We start from the raw sequence: 20,806 nt of genomic DNA on the forward strand, positions 1-20,806 counted from the left end.
ATAATGCCCTGTATTTTTCTATCACTTATCATCTGAAGATATCTGAAAGCTGTACAAGTAATTGTTTACAAAGTAATTATGTACAGTTAGTTATCTCAAAAATCGCAATGGACAAGCAAAGATTGAATTTGGTTTTGTTTTACAGACAAGGAAACGTGAGAAAAAAATAAAGTCTGGAATGTTTAAATCTGAGGTGCCTAAAATTGGGATTAACCAGTGTCCTCTAGTCCTTTCAAAATAAAGATTTTCATATTCATAGGTGTGCAGCACTTTCAGCTATGTAAGGGATGGCAGGGTGTTCACACTGGTAAACTGCAGGACATAACAGTTTTTGAAGGGAGCATCCCACTGTAACATCAACTTAATTGTGGTGTTTAAAGCTGAAAAATGACATGTTCTGTATAAAGCTGTGAGGATTTGAAAATGAATTGTCAAGAAAATTCCGTCAGCTCTGTATGCTGATTCCAAGAGTGAGAGAAGGTGCACTTTTCTGGGCTTTTCCTCATGTACCCACTATTTTGCTGGTGCCCACTGATATTTCTAAGTTCTTTCCTGCTCCCAACAGCTAAACTGTGACAGGTTCCCCCCTTGCAAAATTTACTTTTCCCAGCCTTGTATACAGAATGGTATAATTTTTACAAAACCTGTGTTTTCCTGATTATCTTCTGCATCCCAGTTTGCAGGTTTACATTCCAGCAACATCAGTCCTTCGGTACAAATCTGAGCTCCCTGAATGGGGAGCTGGAATCTTAAAAGGCAAGGCATTCTACTACTAGAGCTTTTATGGCATTTCATAAAAGCAATAACCCATTCTCTGCCAAGCAAGTATTCTCTCCCACAGACCATCTATGTGGTTTCCATCTGCACATTAATTGGAAACTGCTTGGGGTAAAACAGTATTTCTGTGTTTCAAATTGCAGCTGTTCCCATGCACTGGCAAGGTGCAGAGAGCTCTCTTCCCAGAGTCCAGCCCTCCAAGGAGAAACCACAAGCTGTCTGCAGACCTCAAGCACTGAAAATCTGGGGCATTTGAGTGGTATCAGATGGACCAAGGTGGAGCCATGTACAGCTCCTCACTAGAAGGAGCAGTGGGCTGGTTTTCTCATTGGCAAAGGGCTACCTCCTGCCTTCGAGTCTTCAGCAGAAAGCCTCCTTCTCTCTGCCAGCTGTGTTTGAAGGAACATGTATTTTGTATTGTTTCTGCCAGGTGAACAACTTTAATGCTCTCAAAACTGATGCTGATGACTTCCTTCAGGCATGTGAACCGTGAAACAGGAGAAAAGTAGAAGTACAGATGAGTACCATAAGCACAGAAACTAAGTTGGAAAGCACCAGAAGCTGAGCAGATAGACTACTTCAGGGTCTCACTGCCTTAGCCAGACCCTCTCTGGAAACTGGTTTTATTTCCCCATACCCTGAAGAACAAAAATGGTAGCTGGGAGATAGGCTTTTCATTACTCTTACTGGGAATGGTCCAGCAGTGGCTTTTATTTGATCGGTTTATCACAACAGCTTTCTCCCTGTGCAAGGACTAAGAGTTTGGGTAATAGTCGTTCTCAAGGAGCAGTCACAGAGCAAATCCAGGAAAGATTTTACTTATAAAAATCCCACTCTGGCATCTTGTGTCTTAGGAGATGATAGGCACAAGCAGTCAGAGTATGGGCCTGGATGGATGTATCCTAACTGGAAAACTGCTTTCCAGACTTTCTATGCTAATCTCCTTTGTAAACCTATCCTTGGGATCCCTTAAGAAAAAAACCCAAGCAACACATTTATAAAACATCAGAGCAAGTTTATCTGTAGCATAAGCAAGCTTCATTCACTGGTTTTCATTTTCACAGTAGATCCAGATGGTGATCTACAGCAGTTTAGTAATCAGAAGGATTTTTATACTGGTCTGAGATAAAATTTCTCTCTGGCCTGAAATCAGAGAATTTAACTGACAGTCTCTCTACAACAAGCAAATAATATAAAAGGAGAAAGAGACACTTGGAGTATTTATTATTATTATTACAATAGTCAGCAGATTAATTTTAATTCAGTGTAAATGCAGGTTTTATGGAAGGGACAGCACATGATTGAATGCTATATAGCAGTTTTCCATTGCTACAGGGACTTTACCGCAATATGGTTAAAGTCTCGTCCTCTCTTTCAGCAGGGCTGAAAGCCTGTTAGTGCTCTGAAATGATGAAAGCAAATGAAATTGAATAGCAAACAAAAAAAGTTCAGACTTGATCAGTGATGATGAGAGAACTCCAACTGGGTTCTCTTGGGAGCAATGATCAAGAATTAAAGTCTTTTTTTTTTTTAAGCTAACAAATGAAGCTTCTTTATTCTACTTAAATGGGATAAGAAAAGCCCTATTAAAGAGAGCTAACCAATCTACAAGCCACATCCCTCCTGGCCCCAGTAGGAACCAAAAAAAAAAGAAAAAAAAGAAAAAACGGAAAGGCTTATAAAAATGTTTAACAAAACCCACACAAAATGAGAGAAGCAAGAAGTAACTCAGAGATGTGCAATTTTGCCTCTGTGAAGAAAGAAATGTCTGTTTTCATAACTGAGGAAAGAGGCAGGAGCATGGGGTTCAGCTCCTCTGGCGCTCAAGCCTCTGGAGTTCACAGTCTGCAGCTGACAGCAGAGGGGTTCTTGCAAGGTGTATAAAGGTGTCCTGGGCTTGCTTTCTTGTGTTTTTGTTTTGTTTTTGACTAAGGACCCGATCCCCCCAGGCACCTGCCTTACCAGGATTACTGCATTTCTGGCATCAATGATCTCAGCAGGTGGCTGCATGGGGGCAGCCTGCCATTCCTGTGCAAGCCTCAGTATTGGCCTTCTCTGCTGTCACATTGGCAGCCTTTAATATAGGCTCATCTACATGTAAGTATTGCTTAGGCTCCAAATTTGGCCAGTTGTGAGATTATTGCACCATCTGTAATCTCTACACTGTTCCTGAATCGCTGGCTGGCTTGCCGGCTAAAGGGATCTTTCAGCAGTCGTGCTGTATCTCTTCCTCCCATGTCCATGTGCTCTTGGTGGCACTGTACAGTGTTGTTCACTTGGCTTTAGCTGGCAGGGAGAGCAATAGCTGTGAAGACATGTCAACATCACTGAATGCCAACATGTGGAGGCAACCTGAATGTATGCCCAGGGCTCCTCAGGAATTAAGATGTGGCTGCTAAAACCTGGGGCTGTTTCTGCACAACCATGGTGACCTGTGCTGGCTAGATTAGTGACAGAGTAATGCTGTAAGTATGCCTTCAAAGTGCTGGTGAACTAATCCCTCATCAAGGCAGGAGAGAGAAGTGTGAGTGAGATGAGGTATGTGTAGCGATAAGTTAGGAATGAACTACTGATATGAGAATTGAGGACAAATTACCCTCATTAATCTAAGACATAGAAAAGAGGAGGGGAGGTGTGTGTGCAGTGAATAAGGATAAAACTTGGCCCTGTTGTAAAACTACATAAAACAATAGTTGCACCAGAGTTTTATGTTACTTTTTTTTTTTTCCTTTTTTTCTTTTCTTCTTTTTTCACATGGGCCAGGCTCATCTGTGAATCAGTAACCAAAATACAATTTTCTCCTCATCTCAGATCAATGTTTAATTGCTAGTGATCAGGAACAACTCTTGGTATGCAGTTTAGGACCTTGAGCTTGTTTAGCCTTAAGAAAGCTCAAGAGGAATTCTATCGATCTGTATAAATACTGAGCAATGTGGTGTAAAGAACACAGAGCAGAAATACAGGAAATACTGAAATAAAGGAAATTCGAAACATAAGATAAAACTTATTTGCTATGAAGGTGGTCAAACACTTGGACAGATTGCTCAGTGAGGTTGTAGAGTTGCCATCCCTGGGGATACTCAAAACCCAACTCAAAACAGTCCTGAGCAAAGCGTTCCAGCTGACTCTGCTTTGAGCAGAAAGGTTGGACTGGATCTGTTCCAGAGGTAATCTCCAGCCATTTTTCCCTTTTCACCCAAATTTATCATGGACTCAATATGGTTCTTAAACTACTTCTCACCAAATACATGGGAGATGCCCCATGAAGATGTTTGCTCTTCCATAAAGCTCACAAATTCTCCAACTTTTATACTTTTAGGTGAACATTTGACTCTAAAAATACAAGCTATAAAGTGCTTCCTGGCTTACTTTTAATGATGGCATCAAACAGAGCACTGATGAATTCAAGACTAAAATTGGGACCTTTAGGTGAGTCTCAGAACTTCTAACTGTGATATGCAAGACCCATTACTACAGAATGGCGACACAGAGTAATCAAGTTTTTTACCTGGGCTATAATAGCTCAGAGTTTTGACAGTGATTGCAATGAGAGCACAATAAGGTCCTTTGGGTTCGGCTATGTTTTTCAAAGGAAGAGACCTGATTCATAATACTAGGAATTATGCTCAAATTGCATGGCTATGTATTTTAAGTAGAAATTCTTTTTAATAACCTGGATTTAATGCATTTTACAATGTATTTATTATCTCACACTGTGATATTTTGTAACTTACATTTTCAGCTAACGAGTAGCTCATCTAATGAAAATAATGATTTTTTCATGCTGTACTACATGGAAACTTAAAGTATTTCAATTAAACAAACCACCTCATTAGTGTGCCTTGATAATATAGTTGAGTTTTCTTTGATATGGTCAGAAATATCTAGCATGCTTTTGGGATGCAATCAAACTCTCCAATAAACTTGTTGCTAAAGACAGCTGCCTAGCACCATGTATTTCTTGAGCAGTCAAATGACCTAGTTTAGAAGTGTTTGAAGCCATTTTACACTGTGGAAGGAGAACAAATTAACCTTGTTTAACAAGTAGTTTTCAATTTGTGTTCCAGCGCACTTCTGTACTCGGTATACCATCTCTAGTGCAGTAGCATGGCCTTATTTCATCTGTCCTCATACATACCATATATACTTAACACTACAGCTTTGGGGAGCACCTCTCACCTGATGCAGGGACCCTGGGAGGAGGCACTATCACTGCACCCAAAGTGTATCTGAAGCCACAGGGATGGTTATCTTAGGTCTGCTTCACTCTTTCATACTCTATGAAGAACAAAATCACAGCCATTGTTGTCTTTCACTTTGATTTCTTTAACCTGTTCCCTTGACAGGCTTGTTTGAGTAAATATTGCAAAGACAACAGATAAATCTGCAGCAGCAACCCAGCTTTTGCTTGATCCAAGACCAAACTGAGCTACACCTTTACTGCAGTAGATTTCTGTGGCTGCAGCTAATACTTTTTGGGATGTGGGGTCAGAGCTTTGGCTATCATAAATCACCATAGCTCTTTTCAGGGAGCTGGTTTTTATCAGGTGAGAATCTGGATTGATATTGCCATTGTTTCTCTTAGAATGAGAAGTTCTGGGTAATACTCTTTCTATAGGGTTAGTGTGTGTTAAAGCTACAGTGAGGTGCTGTCTTTTAGGCTCTCTCCTTGGAAAATTTGGTTTGGATCTGCCTCCTGTCAGAGGCAAAATGAGTTGCAGGAAGTATCTCTGATTGTTGAAACTAATAAGCTACTCACTCATCAGCTTCAATAGACCATATATTAAACACAAGATGGCTTCACCTTCATTATGTATTCACTATAAAGAAAAGCAGATACAAAGGCATTTACTAGGTGCAGCTGAGTCCCTGCACCAGCTTACCTGCAGTAACCTTTCCTTTCACTCTAGTCCCTAGCCAGTTCTTTAAAATAGGGCTTTAGTGTGGCTTTTTATCACTGTTAAAAAACACATTAAACAACAAAAAACAAAAGAGCTTCGCACACACCAAACTTAACCGGTGAGCTGTTAAGCATCTGGGAAGCTACGTATCTCCCATCTGCACTTTCTCCCTCAGCAGCAAAACTAGAGTGGACCATGTTATTTTTGTTTCTAATCAAGTTAAGTTTTGATGTCTTCTGTTCTTGGCTTGAAGATAAGATGCTTGTCTTTGCCCTGTGGCAAAGAAGTATTTACGCCCAATATGCAAGCTCCAATTGACCTACACCTGCCTGTTACAAGCCACTAAATTCTAAGCTTAATGTGAGCTGGCAGTGTCCCTTTAATCAAAATTTAATGCTTGCCTTCCATCTCCTCAAAGCACTTAAAATCTAGAGGCTTTAGAAGGGAAAGAATCATTAGTGCCACCATCCTCCTCTGCTTCCCAGCAACCAGGAAGTTAGACCATTGGGTGTTACACAAATGTGGGTATTGTATTCCTCTCAACAGAGCCCTGTTTCACGATTCATGTTGTTTCCATAGTGGCCTATTTCAGGACCAGTGTGTTAGACTTTTGCTCCTTTTGCTGCCCACAGGGAGGAGGGTGCAGCACAATCTAAAACTCTGCTCAAGAACAAGATGCAGCCAGCACTTTATTTTTTGCAAAGTTTGGAGGAGGCTCCTTCTTGCAGCTGCCAGCTCTGTACAGAAAACAGGTACTAAAAATCATATCTGAGTATGTCAGAAATACTGCATTCAGCTGTATCAACTTCTGTCCCAAGCAGAGCTGCTAAGAGGGGAATCAGCCAATTAGTCCAGGATATTCATAACAGCTCAGTTCCCATTCAGTTGTCCTGATTCCTGGGCCTGGCTCACAGCTTGGCAACTGAGCACTTGGAAAGCTGGCTATGAGCCCCTCTGGAAATTTGGCCTTGAATCTGCAAATATGCAAGTCAGAAACCCTCATAAGGAACAGCCAGTCTGATCCCAAGCATAAGCCAAGTTCATCACAGCTTTCAGAAAAAATAACACCTTCTGGGGTTTTTGCCATGCACAGAAGAGTACAGTGTTGCAGAAATATTTTGTTGGCAGCTTTCTGTACAATAACCCGCTGCTCTGCAGGCACAGATACCTAACATTGATCCAGGCATTTTTTTCAGCACAGTGTCATGTTTTATGTTGCTATAAGCAGTGTGATATGCTTCATTTTTTTATACGTTCCATTGTTTTCATCTCAAACTTCCTTTTTCTTCCAAATTCCCTTCAACCATGTCAATTGTGTTATGTTATTTATTTGTTGCAAAACTTGGTAAATACAGGTGTTAATGGCCTTGATTTTTTTCTGTTAAACACCAATAAAAGTGTATCTGAACAGATAAACACCTAGATATTTTAATGTGTCCCAAATTTTTAAGGTACAGTTTAGGTTCTACCTAGGGAGGAATATCTAAAGCCTTATGTGTACATATTCACACACTCTCTGCTTCTCTCCCTTTTACGTTTAAAGTGTGTAGTAACGTGTTTGATTTTTACCTTTGGAGAGTTTGGTTCAAGTCAGACTTACACTGTAAGCAAAATTGAACTGCAGAAGATAATTCTAGTTGTTGAAAGTATTTGCCTAATCTTTAGCATGTTATAGCACAGTAATTAACATTTACACTATGTTAGAGTTCTAACTTTTAAAATATGTTCATAGCAGGTCACTACCTCGATACCTCCTGTAGTGAGCTATCACCAGTGTGAGGGGAGTGTATGCTGCATGCAGTACAGTGTGACAGTCTAAAGGGTAGTATGCTTGGTCCAGTGCATGGGCAGTAAATAATTTGAAGGTGAATAATTCTACGTTGTTTTAATATGTACTTAAAACAGAAGTTTTAGTTTGCCAATGACACCAAGCTGTGTGGTTCGGTTGATACACTGGAGGGAAGGAATGCCATCCAGAGGGACCTTGACACGCTTGTGAGGTGGGCTGATGCCAATCTCATGAAGTTTAACCATGACAAGTGCAAGGTCCTACACCTGGGTCGGAGCAATCCCAGGCACAGCTACAGGCTGGGCAGAGAAGAGATTCAGAGCAGCCCTGCAGAGAAGGACTTGGGGGTGTTGGTCGATGAGAAAATGAACATGAGCTGGCTTCAGTGTGCGCTTGAAGCCCAGAAAGCCAACCATATCCTGGGCTGCATCAAAAGGAGCGTGGTCAAAGGAGGTGATCCTGCCCCTATACTCTGCTCTTGTGAGACCTCACTTGGAGTATTGTGTGCAGTTCTGGTGTCCTCAGCACAAAAATGACATGGAAGTGTTGGAACAACTCCAGAGGGGCCATGAGGATGATCAGGGAACTGAGGCACCTCCTGTATGAAGACAGGCTGAGAAAGTTGGGGCTGTTCAGCCTGGAGAAGAGAAGGCTGCGTGGAGACCTCATAGCAGCCTTCCAGTATCTGAAGGGGGTCTATAGGGATGCTGGGGATGGACTCTTCATTGGGGACTGTAGTGATAGGACAAGGGGTAACAGGTGAAAACTTAAACAGGGGAAGTTTAGATTGGATATAAGGAGGAAATTCTTTCCTGTTAGGGTGGTGAGGCAAGGGAATGGGTTGCCCAGGGAGGTTGTGAATGTTTCATCCCTGGTGGTGCTCAAGGCCAGGTTGGACAAAGCCTTGGGTGGCATTGTTTAGTATGAGGTGTCCCTGCCCATGGCAGGGGTGTTGGAACTTGATGATCTTAAGGTCCTTTCCAACCCTAACTATGCTATGATTCTATGAAAACATACCCAAAAGGATTGCTACCTTCCTGTCTTCTTGAAGAAGGAAAGCATTTATGGGCAAATAGGGTAGGTAGAAGGCAGGGCAAAGCTCCTTTAATAGACTTAGTGCAAAGATATGGATACATTTAACTGAAGGGGAAAGGAGGGATGATTTCTTCTGTCTTCACATGATGAAAATAAGAAGTGATCAGGATAGATTTTTGTTATCCTTTGGGCATTAAAAGCTTAAATGTAAAATGCATGACTTATTATATCTAGCCAACTCTTAGGGGTAAATAGGCAGTATGGGGAATTAGTTATTGTTAATTGGACTTCTGAGCGGAATTCCCAGGGTGCTGCACTGCAACCATATCCCTTTTGTTTTAATATTGAAATAGGGTGAAGCCAGATCTATGATGGATTCGTTCCAGGATAGAACAGCAGAGCACACTAAATCATCTTCATCCAACTACTTAGTTGCATATATTGAATGTAAATATTTTAGGGTTAATTTCTACATATACATATAGAATGTATTTGGTTATCCACTGACCATTTTAAAACTGTAAGCAGATCTTCAAGTAGCATAAGTTGCCTAATTGTTCTGTAGCATCTGAAGATATGACTCACTGTTTTTTAAGCCATCATCTAAATATATAGGACATTTTCTGTGAAATTTGGGGCACTCAATTCTGCCACCAGTAACTGAACTCTTCAGAGTTGAATGGCCATGAGTATAGTTTCAGTAATGCAATTTTATTACAAACAAAAAGTACAATCTTGTAAATCATAATTTGTGCTGTTTTTTCAATATCGTGTACAGTATTTTTTCTTTAGAAAGTTTTAGTAACAATCACAGAATCACGCTTTTTCTTCTAGAAGCCAGTCCAATCTGCACATGATTAAAAAAAGTGATAAAGTAGCAATCCCTGGAGCAGAGGCCACAGGTCACACATCTCTTTTAACACCCTGTTGTAGCTGATCCTTCTTGCATAGCTAATTGCCTCTAGTATAATCCAAACAGCAACAGAAAAGAACAGGCTAACTTTGCATGTTCCTGTCAGTAAAACATCACAAAGAAATGTTCCTAGCTCTCCTGAAGTGCTCAGGAAAATAACCTAGCAAGATGTTTAAGTGAAGTATATACCCCTTAGAGAACCTAAGCAGCAAAACCTCCCTATACCTTTTAATGTGTCTTTAAATCATGAGCACTTCTTTTTTTTTTTTAAAGCACCTGATGCATGATTGACCTTTTGGAGGTCACACTGTGCCATCTGAATCCAAAATCATGGTAACTACCACCAGTGCCCACGTGGGTGATTACAGTGACCTTAATTAAATGATTTATACAATTCTGCCATAGGAAGTCATGTCAGCAAGGGTGCTTTGTCCCTTTGATCCTGGGTGCAGGATGCTGGGAGGCACATCCTCCCTGTATGGCAGATGAAATGCAGCCATACTCTTTGCCTCAGGCAGCTGCTGTTGGAGGAAGGAGCAAGTGATGATCCCGAGCAGCTCTGGAGACATTTGCAGTGTGAATCATTCTGGAGATGTGAGCTGCATACAGCATTATACTCATTGCTAGGAAAATATTGCCTCCATGCCCTTGATGCCTAGATGGCTAGAAGGCTTAGACGTGAGCAGCAGACAGGATTCAGCTTACATTTGACACTGAGGATGAAGCCTGGCAGAGCTTTGCAGAGCCCCTTTATTTTCTCACTGCTACCCACCTGTAGATATGTAGACCAGCATAACACCACTGTACCAGGAGAAGTGACTTGGGAATGTCGTAGGCCAGGGACCCCTGCTTCATCTTAGGGAGTAGAGGAAAAGCAGCCAGGAGCCACCACTGTGCAGAATTCACATTTAGCTGCATGAGTTGCTTGCAGGCTCAGTATTCTTCTCTGTCTAAAAACACTTTCAGCAGAGGGAGGGGGAGTACGCACAAAGCCTGTTTAATTGGGTGTTGTGTGGAAAGGGCTAACTCTGTCCCAGGTGAGATGGAGGATTGCATGTCTCCTCCAGATGGTGAAGTTTATTATTTTTTTCTCCAAGGCAGGAGCAAGTAAGCAGGTGTGAGTATGGGGCTACCTGTATTGGTTTTAATCAGCAACTTTAAGCAAACTCAGTGTTCTCATCAGAAAAGGGGAAAAATAAACAGCTGAGCACTGTGATTCATTTACACTTCAAATATACTTTGAGTTGGTTATTCCTCAATTAATCAAATAGCTGGTGTATCCCTAAAGTAGTATAAAGTGACACGCTGTGTGAAATCAATTTTCCCTTCCAAAATCATTAAATTCAGTAGCCTGTGACTACATCCCTGCTAATTCTAGTACCGGTCCTTTCATCCTCCATTAACTTTGGCACGCCTAACAGGCTGTCAAAAATAATTTCCCAGAACGTAAATAATTCAGAAATTAAAAATTAATAAATAATAACAGAGAGCTACTGGGAGATAGACTGGGTCAATTAGTCAGCTCTGCATTCTGTTTCTTCGCAGCAGGGGGGCAGCCACATTCGTTACTAGAATCTTTCCTCCGATTCCTAGGTCTGATTTACAGCTCTTCATTACTGGATCCAGTCAGACACAATTACCTCCATCACTATCTCAGTTCCTAACTTCAAAGAAACACACATTTTCTTGTCTGCTTTTTTTCTCCTTGCAGCAGCCTCAGCTTGACGTCCCAGGAATTTCTTCCACGCAGACTAATTAATAAGACTTTGACTTATCATATTCACTTCTCTTCTTTGATGTCCTACCTTAGTCAATCATCCTATTTAATTAGAATTTCAATGATAACTTTACTTATCTCATGGCTAGATGTAAATTAAAATAACGGGATTTTAATTCTCTTTCTTATGGGGTTATGACATTTCTGACAGAAAAAGTTTCGACCCAAATATGATGTTATGTACTTCCTATACTAGGAGTGCATTCCACTAAATTGTTTTTCCCTTTGCTACAAAATAATTTTGCTTGTTTAACAAGCTCTACTGAAATGGAAATGAACTACAGTTTCTCATGATGTAATTTGCAAAGACCTGTGTTGTGGAAGGGTTATGTTGATATAAATGACTATAATCAGATTGTGACACATGCCACATAGTTAAGGAGGAAAGGCAATGGGATTTTTAAGAAAAAAATAGCTCTGGAGAGAAAATGGACTGTAGGACCTCTTCTTCTTTCTGTTCTTTCCAGTTGTTACTAGTACTTTTCTGTTTCTCACTTCCTTCCCTCATTTACAGACATAATCCTGCTGGTGATACCAATGCAGCACTTGAGGTTGGATTCTGATTTCAATGAGACATTTCTAAAGCACATATACATCCACCATTCACAGAAATAGTATTGTGGCTGTGGCTTAACAGGAGCAGCATGTCCCCCAGCCATCACCTTTTTTTTTCCTCTCTGCAGTACCCTGTATATGCTTGCACACAGACTTACTTTCCTTCCCATGCCTCTTAGAATTCGCCAGTCTAGACTGGTGCAATAGCAAGTGAATATAAGTGAAAGCAATCTCTCATTTTTCAACTGAAGCTTATGGTGTGGGCCTGGGAAATCCCTGGGTGTGGGACAGGAGGGTGAGAAAAGGAAAGGGGGATACTTTCTGTGAGTCCTGCCAAGCTCATAGAGCTTTACTCATTTAAGCACTCTTGCTCTTACTCTGCTAGAACCTACCATGCGACCAAGTGAATGGTTGTGCGCATAGATAGGGGACTTTCAGCAAAAAGAGAGATAAGGAGAGAACCATGCAGAAGAGAAAGCAAGGATGGTCAACATACCAAGAACTGGTCTTAAACTGGGAACAAAGTGTTATTTTGATGCAGTGAACAGAATGCAGTCACAACGTGTTGGCTGGTGCAAAATGTATCACAGTATCACAGTATCACAGTAGGTTAGAGATTGGAAGGGACCTCAAAAGATCATCTAGTCCAATCCCCCTGCCGGAGCAGGAACACCTAGATAAGGTTACACAACACACAGTACCGTAATACTAATCTGCCATCAGAGATTATTATCTTCCTAACTATCTCTGGTGGAAAACAGGCTTCTAATTTTACACTGCCAATAAGCAAATACACCCTGGAAACCAACCTTCAGTTTTCTCAAGGAAAAAAGCCCACATCCTTAGGCCCTGTGATTCCACTACCATCCTAGAAGGGAAAATATGAGGTTTATAGGATGCCACTGTTAGTTTTCCCAGGTGACAGGTTGTGCATTTGCTGATTTGTCCCCTTTATTGTTTTTCAAGGAAAGAAGAAAATGTAGAAAGAGTTAATGAAACATGTTGGGCATGGAAAATAAATGCTCCCAAAAGAGAAAATTTGGTCCTGTGAAGAGGCAGGAGTGGCAGAGAACATGAGAGAATCACTTGACTAGCACTAATCCGTACAAAACGGGCTTAGTGAGCTCCTGCTTAAAATCTTCCCACATTAGATAGCATTAAACCAGTTGTCATAAAACTGAAATTTCTAGATGCTCTGGGTAGCTGTCTGCCTGATGGTCCTGTTCCTCTTACGAAACAAACTGAAAATGATTAAAAAACTAGGCCAGTGCATCAGCAGAAGCAATCTGCTGGAATTTAAGTGACAGCTCCTAAATTTACACCAGTTGAGTTTAGAGCCCAAATTAGGTAGGTTCAAAAAGTATCAGTACTGTTGTTCAATAATAAAATAGTTACCTGTTGCACTGACAACATCTAAACAAAACTATTCCATTATAATTTAATAGTGTTGTTATTTAACAATTGGATTCTGCTACACTTTTATATTTAGGCATGATTATTTAATCTGATTTAATGGGCTTTCTTATTCCCTTCAGGGTCCTGGGCCTACAAAGTCCATATTAAATACTCTAATTGCTCTGAAGTGTACTTGTCATCTGAAATACGCTCTGATTTTTAATGTACCCTAAAATCTAGTTCATACATATTTTCTCTTCTTTCATGAATTAGAAAAATTCTGGTGTCCATAATTTGCACTTAAAAAGACTCAATAATTAACCAAAATAATAATTATAGATCGAAAACAGAGAGGATGCAGTACAATGAACTTTCAAACCAGTAAATAAGGCCAGGAGCACACATCAAAGCTCTCTGAGCTCCCGCTACTCTCCAAAAGCAAAGCTGAAGCTGCTAACGACGGCAGCAACATCCTACATATTTAATACTCAGTCCCTGGTTAACTTGTAGAACATTGCTTAGGCCAGGGGAGCAAAGGAGCATTTCAGGTCTTACAGACAGTGGGCCTGGTCCCGGGCCTCTCACAGATGGTGATTTCCAATTGATACTGTACGAAGATTTTGCCCGTGCAAGTCAGCATCAGTTGCAGCAGTGGCCACAGCGTGTTCACCCATACTGTGAGAAGGAGGAAATGAGCTTTGTGTGGCAGAGTGGGACTACCACCAGCAGCAGGAACTGGGGAACAGAAGGGATGGAAACTTGTGCTTTAAAATCTCTCAGTCTTTGATGTGTCAGTGCCATGTGGCAGGATCCATTAGGGAGGCCACAGATGGATGGTGGGGGACTTCCTATCACCATCCAGGCACCCATTTCAGAACACAGAGGCCAGCTCTGCTTGTCAATGTGCTTTGTCAGGGACCTGCATGTGCGGATGAGAGCTGAAAAAAAACATCTGGGAGAAGACATGTAGTTAGGTGGGGCTCCTTCCAGAGAGAGTTCCTCCTTTCCTTCCTGAGAAAGTAGTGCTTAATGAAATTGCAAGGGGTCGATAGGAGAAGCTCTTTGTGTTTGTTTTAATAACTGCAGACTTGGCAGATCTGGCACCACTGGAACACTGTTTCTGGCTGCTGACTAACCATGCTCCATTAGCTCTTGCCGTTTCTGTTCCCTTTTTTTCCCAGGGATCTACCAGAGGCCATTAAATACGATAGCCAGAGAACACGACCCAGCTCAGCAACCTTGCACGATGCCAACTGCTGAATGTAGAGAGGGTGTATTACGGGAAAGATCAGCTAGCCTTGTTATGTTTCCCCTATGCTTTTCCTAGGTACTTACGGCTTGGAAATAGAATTTTGGGTCAGGTGGCTCCAACCAGCAGAGAAACATTTATATATCTTTATGTTCCTGCTCGAGTGCCTGCCCATGTGTGTTATCTGCCAGTCTGGCGTGCAAACTCATGTACGAGTGACTTGTAATTTAGAACTGAGAGCAGCAGTCTGAGAAATGGCTTATGGGCCTTCAAGTACATAACTATCATAACAAAGAACAAAATGTTCTTTCTGAGGAAAGAAGCTAATATTTTAGAAAAAGTTTTTCAGTGAAGCATAAAAAAAACCAAAACCAAACAGAACTCCAAAGGGGGGGGGAAGAAAGAGAGCATGGGCACAGGATCCCGGGGGAAAGCGGAGAAATCAAGCATAAGAACGGATGTGGTCCTGCTTGACTGAGTCCAGAGGAGGGCCATGAAGATGACCAGAGAGCTGAGGCACTTCTCCTATGAAGACAGGTTGAGAGACCTGGGCTTGCTCAGCCTGGAGAAGTTCTAAGTTTTCTGGGTAGAACTTAGAGCAGCTTCTAGTGCCTAAAGGTGGACTACAAAAAAATCTGGTAAGGGACTTTTTACAACAGCGTGTAGTGCTAGGACAAGGGGAATGGCTTTACACTGACAGAGGGGAGATTTAGATTAGACACTAGGAAAACATTCTTCACTCTGCGGGTGGTTGAGGCACTGACAAAGGTTGCTCAGAGGAGCTGTGGCTGCCCCATCCCTAGCAGTGTTCAAGGCCAGGTTTGAGCAACCTTGTCTAGTGGAAGGTGTCCCTGCCCGTGGCAAGGGGCTGGAACTGCGTGATCTGTAAGGTCCCTCCTGAATCATTCTGTGATTCTGTCTGTGGTGCTTTACCACATCCGCTCACACTATTTCCCCAGCTCCGCTGGCCGCGCCGCCGGCTCTGCTCCCCGCTCCTGCCACTGAGCGGCGCCCCGCCTGGCCCCAGACGTACAACATGGCACTACCCTCTCTCCTCCGATTCCGTACAACATGGCGGCACCTATACAACCGGGCCAACACAAGCCACAGCACGCATGCACCACTATTCCTTCCGCGTTTCAGAGCGTCACTATTTCAATGTTGACCCGCGCGGTTCAGCTTCCTCTTCCGGGTCCGGCGGCACCAGGTATGGCGGGTGTACCCTAGCTCTGTGAGCATTCATCCACCCCCATCCGCGACTCGGCGGGCGGTGGGGAGCGGTCAGAGGCCTCGGCGGTTGTGGCGAGCGGCCGGCGGCACTGCGGCCCGCGTTTGGGCCGGTGGAGGGGCCAGAGCTGTACGGCGGGGAGGCCGGGCCTCTGCTGAGGGGCTCCCAAGAGGAGCCCGTGTCTTCCGGGCCGCACCGAGACGGTGCTGCGGCGCTGAGCCTCGCCTCCCACCAGCCCGGCGCCCAAGAAGTGCCAGGCTCGGCAGCGGGTGTGAGCTGCGGGACTGTTACGGCTGCCGGGGCCTTGCTCCCTTGCGCCGCTGTAGGAGCGGGGTTCTGAGGGTTTCGCTGCCCTCGTCGCGTTGTAGTTCTGCCCGGGGAAGGTTCTGGTTTCGGTCTGGAGTGTGGTTAATACAGCTTGCTGCCAGATAGGGTTGGAGAAGGTAGTGTTTGCTTCATCTTGGCTTTAAGTCTTGCCAGTGGAGCTTGTGTTGATTAGGTAATACACAGCTGCTAAAGTTTCAAGCAGTTTTCTAGGGGAGCGTGACATCATACAGACAGGATCAGGATGTTGAACTGTGTTCAGATTAGTTCACATGAACCTTCATCACAAATCACGTTCTATCTGCCAACCTATTTTGTTGGGTTTTAGTGTAGTTTTGTCAGCTGTCATTGATGAGGAAATGCCTTAATTCTTTTAATACAGAATCAGCAACTGTTGGTTTGGATCTTGCCCAGTGCTTCAGTGCATGTGAATGTAATATGTGAACTTCCATATGGATGTTGAGCCTTTAAAGTAGTACTGCTTTATTTTTGACTAATACAGGTGTAAAAAATGGTTCAGCGCCTGACTTACCGCCGTAGGTTGTCCTACAACACAGCTTCCAACAAGACCAGACTGTAAGTAAGACATAGTTTTGATGAAAACCTAACCTACATTTTGAGAAAGCAGAGTTTAAGTTTTGATTGTTATGTTAACTGTATTTTTCTGCCATATTTAGGTCCCGAACACCCGGGAACAGGATTGTTTACCTTTACACCAAGAAAGTGGGGAAGGCTCCCAAGTCAGCATGCGGTATCTGTCCAGGAAGACTTCGTGGTGTAAGTCTTAGCTTTGCTGGCATATGACTTTTAATTTTTTTTTTTTTTCCCCTACAGAGAGTCTTTGTATGTAATATAGTATGTCTGTTTGTTGATTAATTGTTGTTGGAAAAACTTTCTTAAAATGTTTTTATCCAAACATTATAAAACTTAACTGGTAAAATGAAAGCTAAAAGAATAAGTGCCTTTTTTAAGTTCTTCCACAGAAATCACTTTTGCTTGTGATTCTCATTGCTGTTATATCTGAACTCTTGTGTTTTTATAAGATGCAATTGGCTGAAGTTTTCTTTGAGGTGATTCTGTACCAGGTTTAGAAATCTTTAGGTTGGATTTGCTAGGTTGGCTTTCAGTTTTAGGAAAAAAGAATGTTTTTAAAATTATGTCTTTCTCCAAACTGTTTTCTTGATGTAACACTGTTGCTCTTAACAGTGGTAGGAATGCTTGAGTAATGTCAATATTTGAGGAGTATTGATCAGTCAGTACTCAGCAGTATTGAGTAATATCAATATTTGAGCAATATTCCCAGCAGACCCTTGGGAAAACAGTCTTTTTTTTTTTAATTTTACTTTTTTTTAATGAATCTATAGGTGAAATCCTGGGGTAGAATGAAAAGATCAGCTTAGGAATACTGAAGTTGGCACATATTACAAGCTGCGATTTCAGTTACTTTTTTGCATCTTGAATAGCCAACTTCAGGTATTGTTGCTATTTTAAGTTATTAAAGTGAATTTTCTTGATACTGCTGTCACCCCCAAAGTACTCTCTTATGATACGCTTCTCATTTTTTGATTTCTGTAGGTTCGTGCTGTGCGTCCTAAAGTTCTTATGAGGCTGTCAAAAACAAAGAAGCACGTTAGCAGGGCCTATGGTGGTTCCATGTGTGCCAAGTGTGTCCGTGACAGGTAAGCTTAAGAAAGCCGGCTTTATTCTTGTACTTTGCATGACATTTTACATCTTGTGTGTTTTCTTAGTGTGGACCAAAACTTTGAAAACACGTGTCTGGCTTTGATATAGTAAAATGAGAGGGTCAGGCATGAGGCACGTTAGTAGTGATGCATGCAATTTTATCCCTCTGATTTGAGCTAATTCCTGCTGTGGAACTTCTCTGTAGCAAGTTTGTTATTCATTATTTTTTACTGCACTGTTGTTTTGGTGGTAAACACTCTGCTTATCCTGGATTTTTATATTTTATATTGAGCCCACAAAGTAAAGGTTTTTCTCTTGTTGGCCTGCTCTCCTGTATTCTGCAAAGATACTAGTGTAAGATCAGTTAGGCTTGTTTATGCAGTTTGGGATTCAGAGCTATTGATTGATTTCATATAAGCATCTTTATATGGTTAAGCTTTAAGATGGACTTTGCTGGATGTCACTGAATTCAGTTTTATTATGTAACAGCTGTATGTCCTATACTTACTTGGCAAGTTTGAGGAAAAACATGTATTACAAAGAATGACATCCCTGAAAATGGTAATCAAAGCATATCTCTGGAGCCAGCAATCTAATGCCAGTTCTTTCATCTGTTGTACAGATCTAGCCAGCACTCTTTTTTCTTGTGTGAGTTCTTAAGTTGAATCATGTTAGATGCCACTGGAGACTAGTTGTTACAGCTGCAGATCTGTAGCGTAGCTTCCCAGTGTTAGAAGACAGTCTTTTTTCTGCATGTTTTCCCAAACACTTTATGAGCTTCGTAGGTCGTTTTTAGTACATGAGTATGCTTTATTCTTATTCTGCCTAAAGTGCACCTTATTCTGCATCTGTTCAGGCGTCTTTGGTAGGTTTTGTGTGCTGCAGAAGTAGCCATATATACAGAATGCACATGGAACAGCATTGAAGTGGTGTGTTTGTGCTTTTAACTCAAAGCTGTCAAGTGGGCTGTTGGTGTATAAGTGCTGTTGTGTCCGTCTGCATGGTGGCCTTACATGTCTTTCAGAGACAACTATCTTCAGGCATGGCTTGCCCTGCCAGAGCTTTATATGCATAGGAGCTTTAATCCTGAGAGGAACTGGTCTTGTTTTGGTAACTGGACTCGCATAAAGTTTTCTGTAGTTCCAGGGAAGAGAGCTGACTGCAATTGGTCACACCAGTTCTGACTTTAAGAATGCCTAAATTTGTGAGTGAGGAGTTTTGATTTTGCCCTTGAAGTTAGTGGAGGTGGGAGTTTTTCCAGGGTTCAGCCATCAGGTGTTACCTTGTTTGCCTACAAGCCACTCACCGTAAGTTTGCAGATGCACTAGGCCTTCTTCCGCAGATTGCTGCGTTCATGCATTCGTTCACTATCCCTGTCTCTTGATGCTGACAAAGCACATTGATGGTTTTGCTTTTCATGTACTTTTGAAGCTAACACCACATGTGTAATTAATGTTGGAGACAGCAGAACTAATTATAATTCTGGTTTTTGTGTTTTCACTTAAGTAGATACATGTCCTAAAGTTTTGTTGGTTTTTTCTCCTTTCCAGAATCAAAAGAGCTTTTCTTATTGAGGAGCAGAAGATCGTTGTGAAAGTGTTGAAGGCACAGGCACAGAGCCAGAAGTCAAAGTGAATCTTACTGCAGTTTCAGCCCAATAAATGAAAGCTCCACTTTTCTTGTGTCCAGTCATTCCATGTGCTAGACAAAGCTGATAGGAGCTGCCTCTCACAGCTTGTATAATGCAGAACCTGGGGTTCGGTGCAACAAATCTCATAAGTCAGGATCCTGTGCTGTGTGCAGACTGGCAGATCAAACATGTAGAAGGAGTTCTGGTTAAAAAGCAGTTGTATGAAGTCATCAGACGACTTTACTCAGAAGAAAGGGAGTAATCTGAAAAAGAAAAGGAAACAAAACTAAGGACTGGAAGATAGCTTGTCAGATGAAGAATAGAGCTAATATATGTGTAAGGTAGTTACCTTTTTTTTTTTTTTTAGAAGCATGTGCTAGTTAGTTATTCGAGTCTGAGGGTGGGAGGAATAGCTTGCTTGACTTCTCAAAGCCAGTTCCATATCCACCAGGCAGCTGTATACTGCTGCATCTGGGTCTCCTGAAAGAAAACTGTGCCTGTTGTATTTATTCTCTTTGTTCGTTAGGTGCTTTGTGGGTCAGCAGTTGGATATATGATTCAAGAAGAGCTCCAGAGTGCAGCTAGAACAGACTGTCATTGGCTTCATTCTGTTCTGTAGGAAGAACTGTAAATGTGCTTTAATGCACTTCGGATTATTCTTGCAGTAACTGCAGGTGCAGTGGTATTCCTCACTCCAGCTCTGAATTTTGGAACTAGTCTTAATATCTGGTAAGAAGTGGGTATCTATTTTTACTAGTAACCATTTTTTCAAAAAGCAGTGACCTTTCAGCTCCACCACTGGAATAAGGAAGGAGGAGAAATAATTACTGAGCACCCAGACTTACTGGAAGCAGTGAGGATGCCATTTGGAGAGGTTTTGAGGATTAGTTGTGGATCTGCTCAGGTTGTGGTTCCTAGGGATGTGTGCACATTCCTCTGGACTGTGCTGTCTCCCCACCATGCCTGTCCCTGAAGCTTGTCAGTCTTTACAGTCAGCTAGGAAACAGATCACAGGAAAAGACCTGCCCTTTGGTGGCAGCAAGCTGGTACTGGGGTCACCTGCCTGCAGACTCACAGCTGTGGTGTTGGTGTCCCCTGGGTTCAATGGCAGGAAGGGACTGATGTCCAGGTTAACTGGCTTAATGCTGTGCATGGTGAAAGGAGCTGTACCTCCCCAAGAATAATGGATTTACAGTCCCAAGGCATTAAAATAATTCTGTCAATACTCTCAAAATGCATAAATGTTTCCCCAAACTAATGTTTGTTTCTCGTCAGCTTGGGTTATGCCAAAACTTGTTCCAAAGGCTGTAGCTGATTAAAAGAGGTTTTAAGATTAACATTAGTACCCTGATGTTTTTAGGTGTCTTTACTATAATTTACAAGGTTAGAATTTAATTAGTTGCTGCCTTACTCTGCCAGTACAAAAGTCAGTGCTTTGGTGTGCTGGAAAAACGTTCTTAAAGCAGAAGTAGCAGGTAGGGCAGGCATAACTAATCAGCCTCAGAAGTGCTCCTATTTTACATGAAAAGCTGGGAGATTAGTTTTCCTTG

At 42.0% G+C, this 20,806-nt stretch overlaps 1 protein-coding gene and 2 long non-coding RNA genes across 5 annotated transcripts in view; all 3 read left to right on the forward strand.

Moving 5' to 3' along the window:
- The window catches only part of LOC133213160 (uncharacterized), a 138,215-nt gene extending 136,499 nt beyond the window's left edge, over positions 1-1,716 (forward strand). The window contains exon 5 of the long non-coding RNA XR_009725707.1: positions 1,208-1,716. This is a non-coding gene — a long non-coding RNA (uncharacterized LOC133213160). The remainder of the gene's footprint in view (positions 1-1,207) is intronic.
- Positions 1-20,806, forward strand: part of LOC133213161 (uncharacterized) — a 403,544-nt gene that overhangs the window by 235,121 nt on the left and 147,617 nt on the right. The gene's annotated exons all lie outside the window — the stretch shown is intronic.
- On the forward strand, positions 15,548-19,304 carry RPL34 (ribosomal protein L34). 3 transcript variants are annotated; one of them, XM_061355189.1, is made up of 5 exons: positions 15,548-15,598; positions 16,446-16,519; positions 16,621-16,720; positions 17,519-17,622; positions 19,177-19,304. In XM_061355189.1, the coding sequence occupies exons 2-5, from the start codon at positions 16,455-16,457 to the stop codon at positions 19,259-19,261; spliced, it is 354 nt and encodes a 117-aa protein (XP_061211173.1). In that variant the 5' UTR covers positions 15,548-15,598; positions 16,446-16,454; the 3' UTR covers positions 19,262-19,304. The 3 variants fall into 3 exon arrangements, with proteins under 3 accessions (XP_061211173.1, XP_061211174.1, XP_061211172.1); XM_061355190.1 differs by lacking the exon at positions 15,548-15,598 and adding an exon at positions 15,634-15,661; XM_061355188.1 differs by lacking the exon at positions 15,548-15,598 and adding an exon at positions 15,701-15,711 and having other exon boundaries at positions 16,443-16,519.

This window comes from Neopsephotus bourkii, unplaced genomic scaffold (genome assembly GCF_033783945.1).
Source record: "Neopsephotus bourkii isolate Nb327-2 ecotype Australia unplaced genomic scaffold, CSIRO-AGI_Nbou_v1 NB_787, whole genome shotgun sequence".
NCBI classification, from domain to species: domain Eukaryota; kingdom Metazoa; phylum Chordata; class Aves; order Psittaciformes; family Psittacidae; genus Neopsephotus; species Neopsephotus bourkii.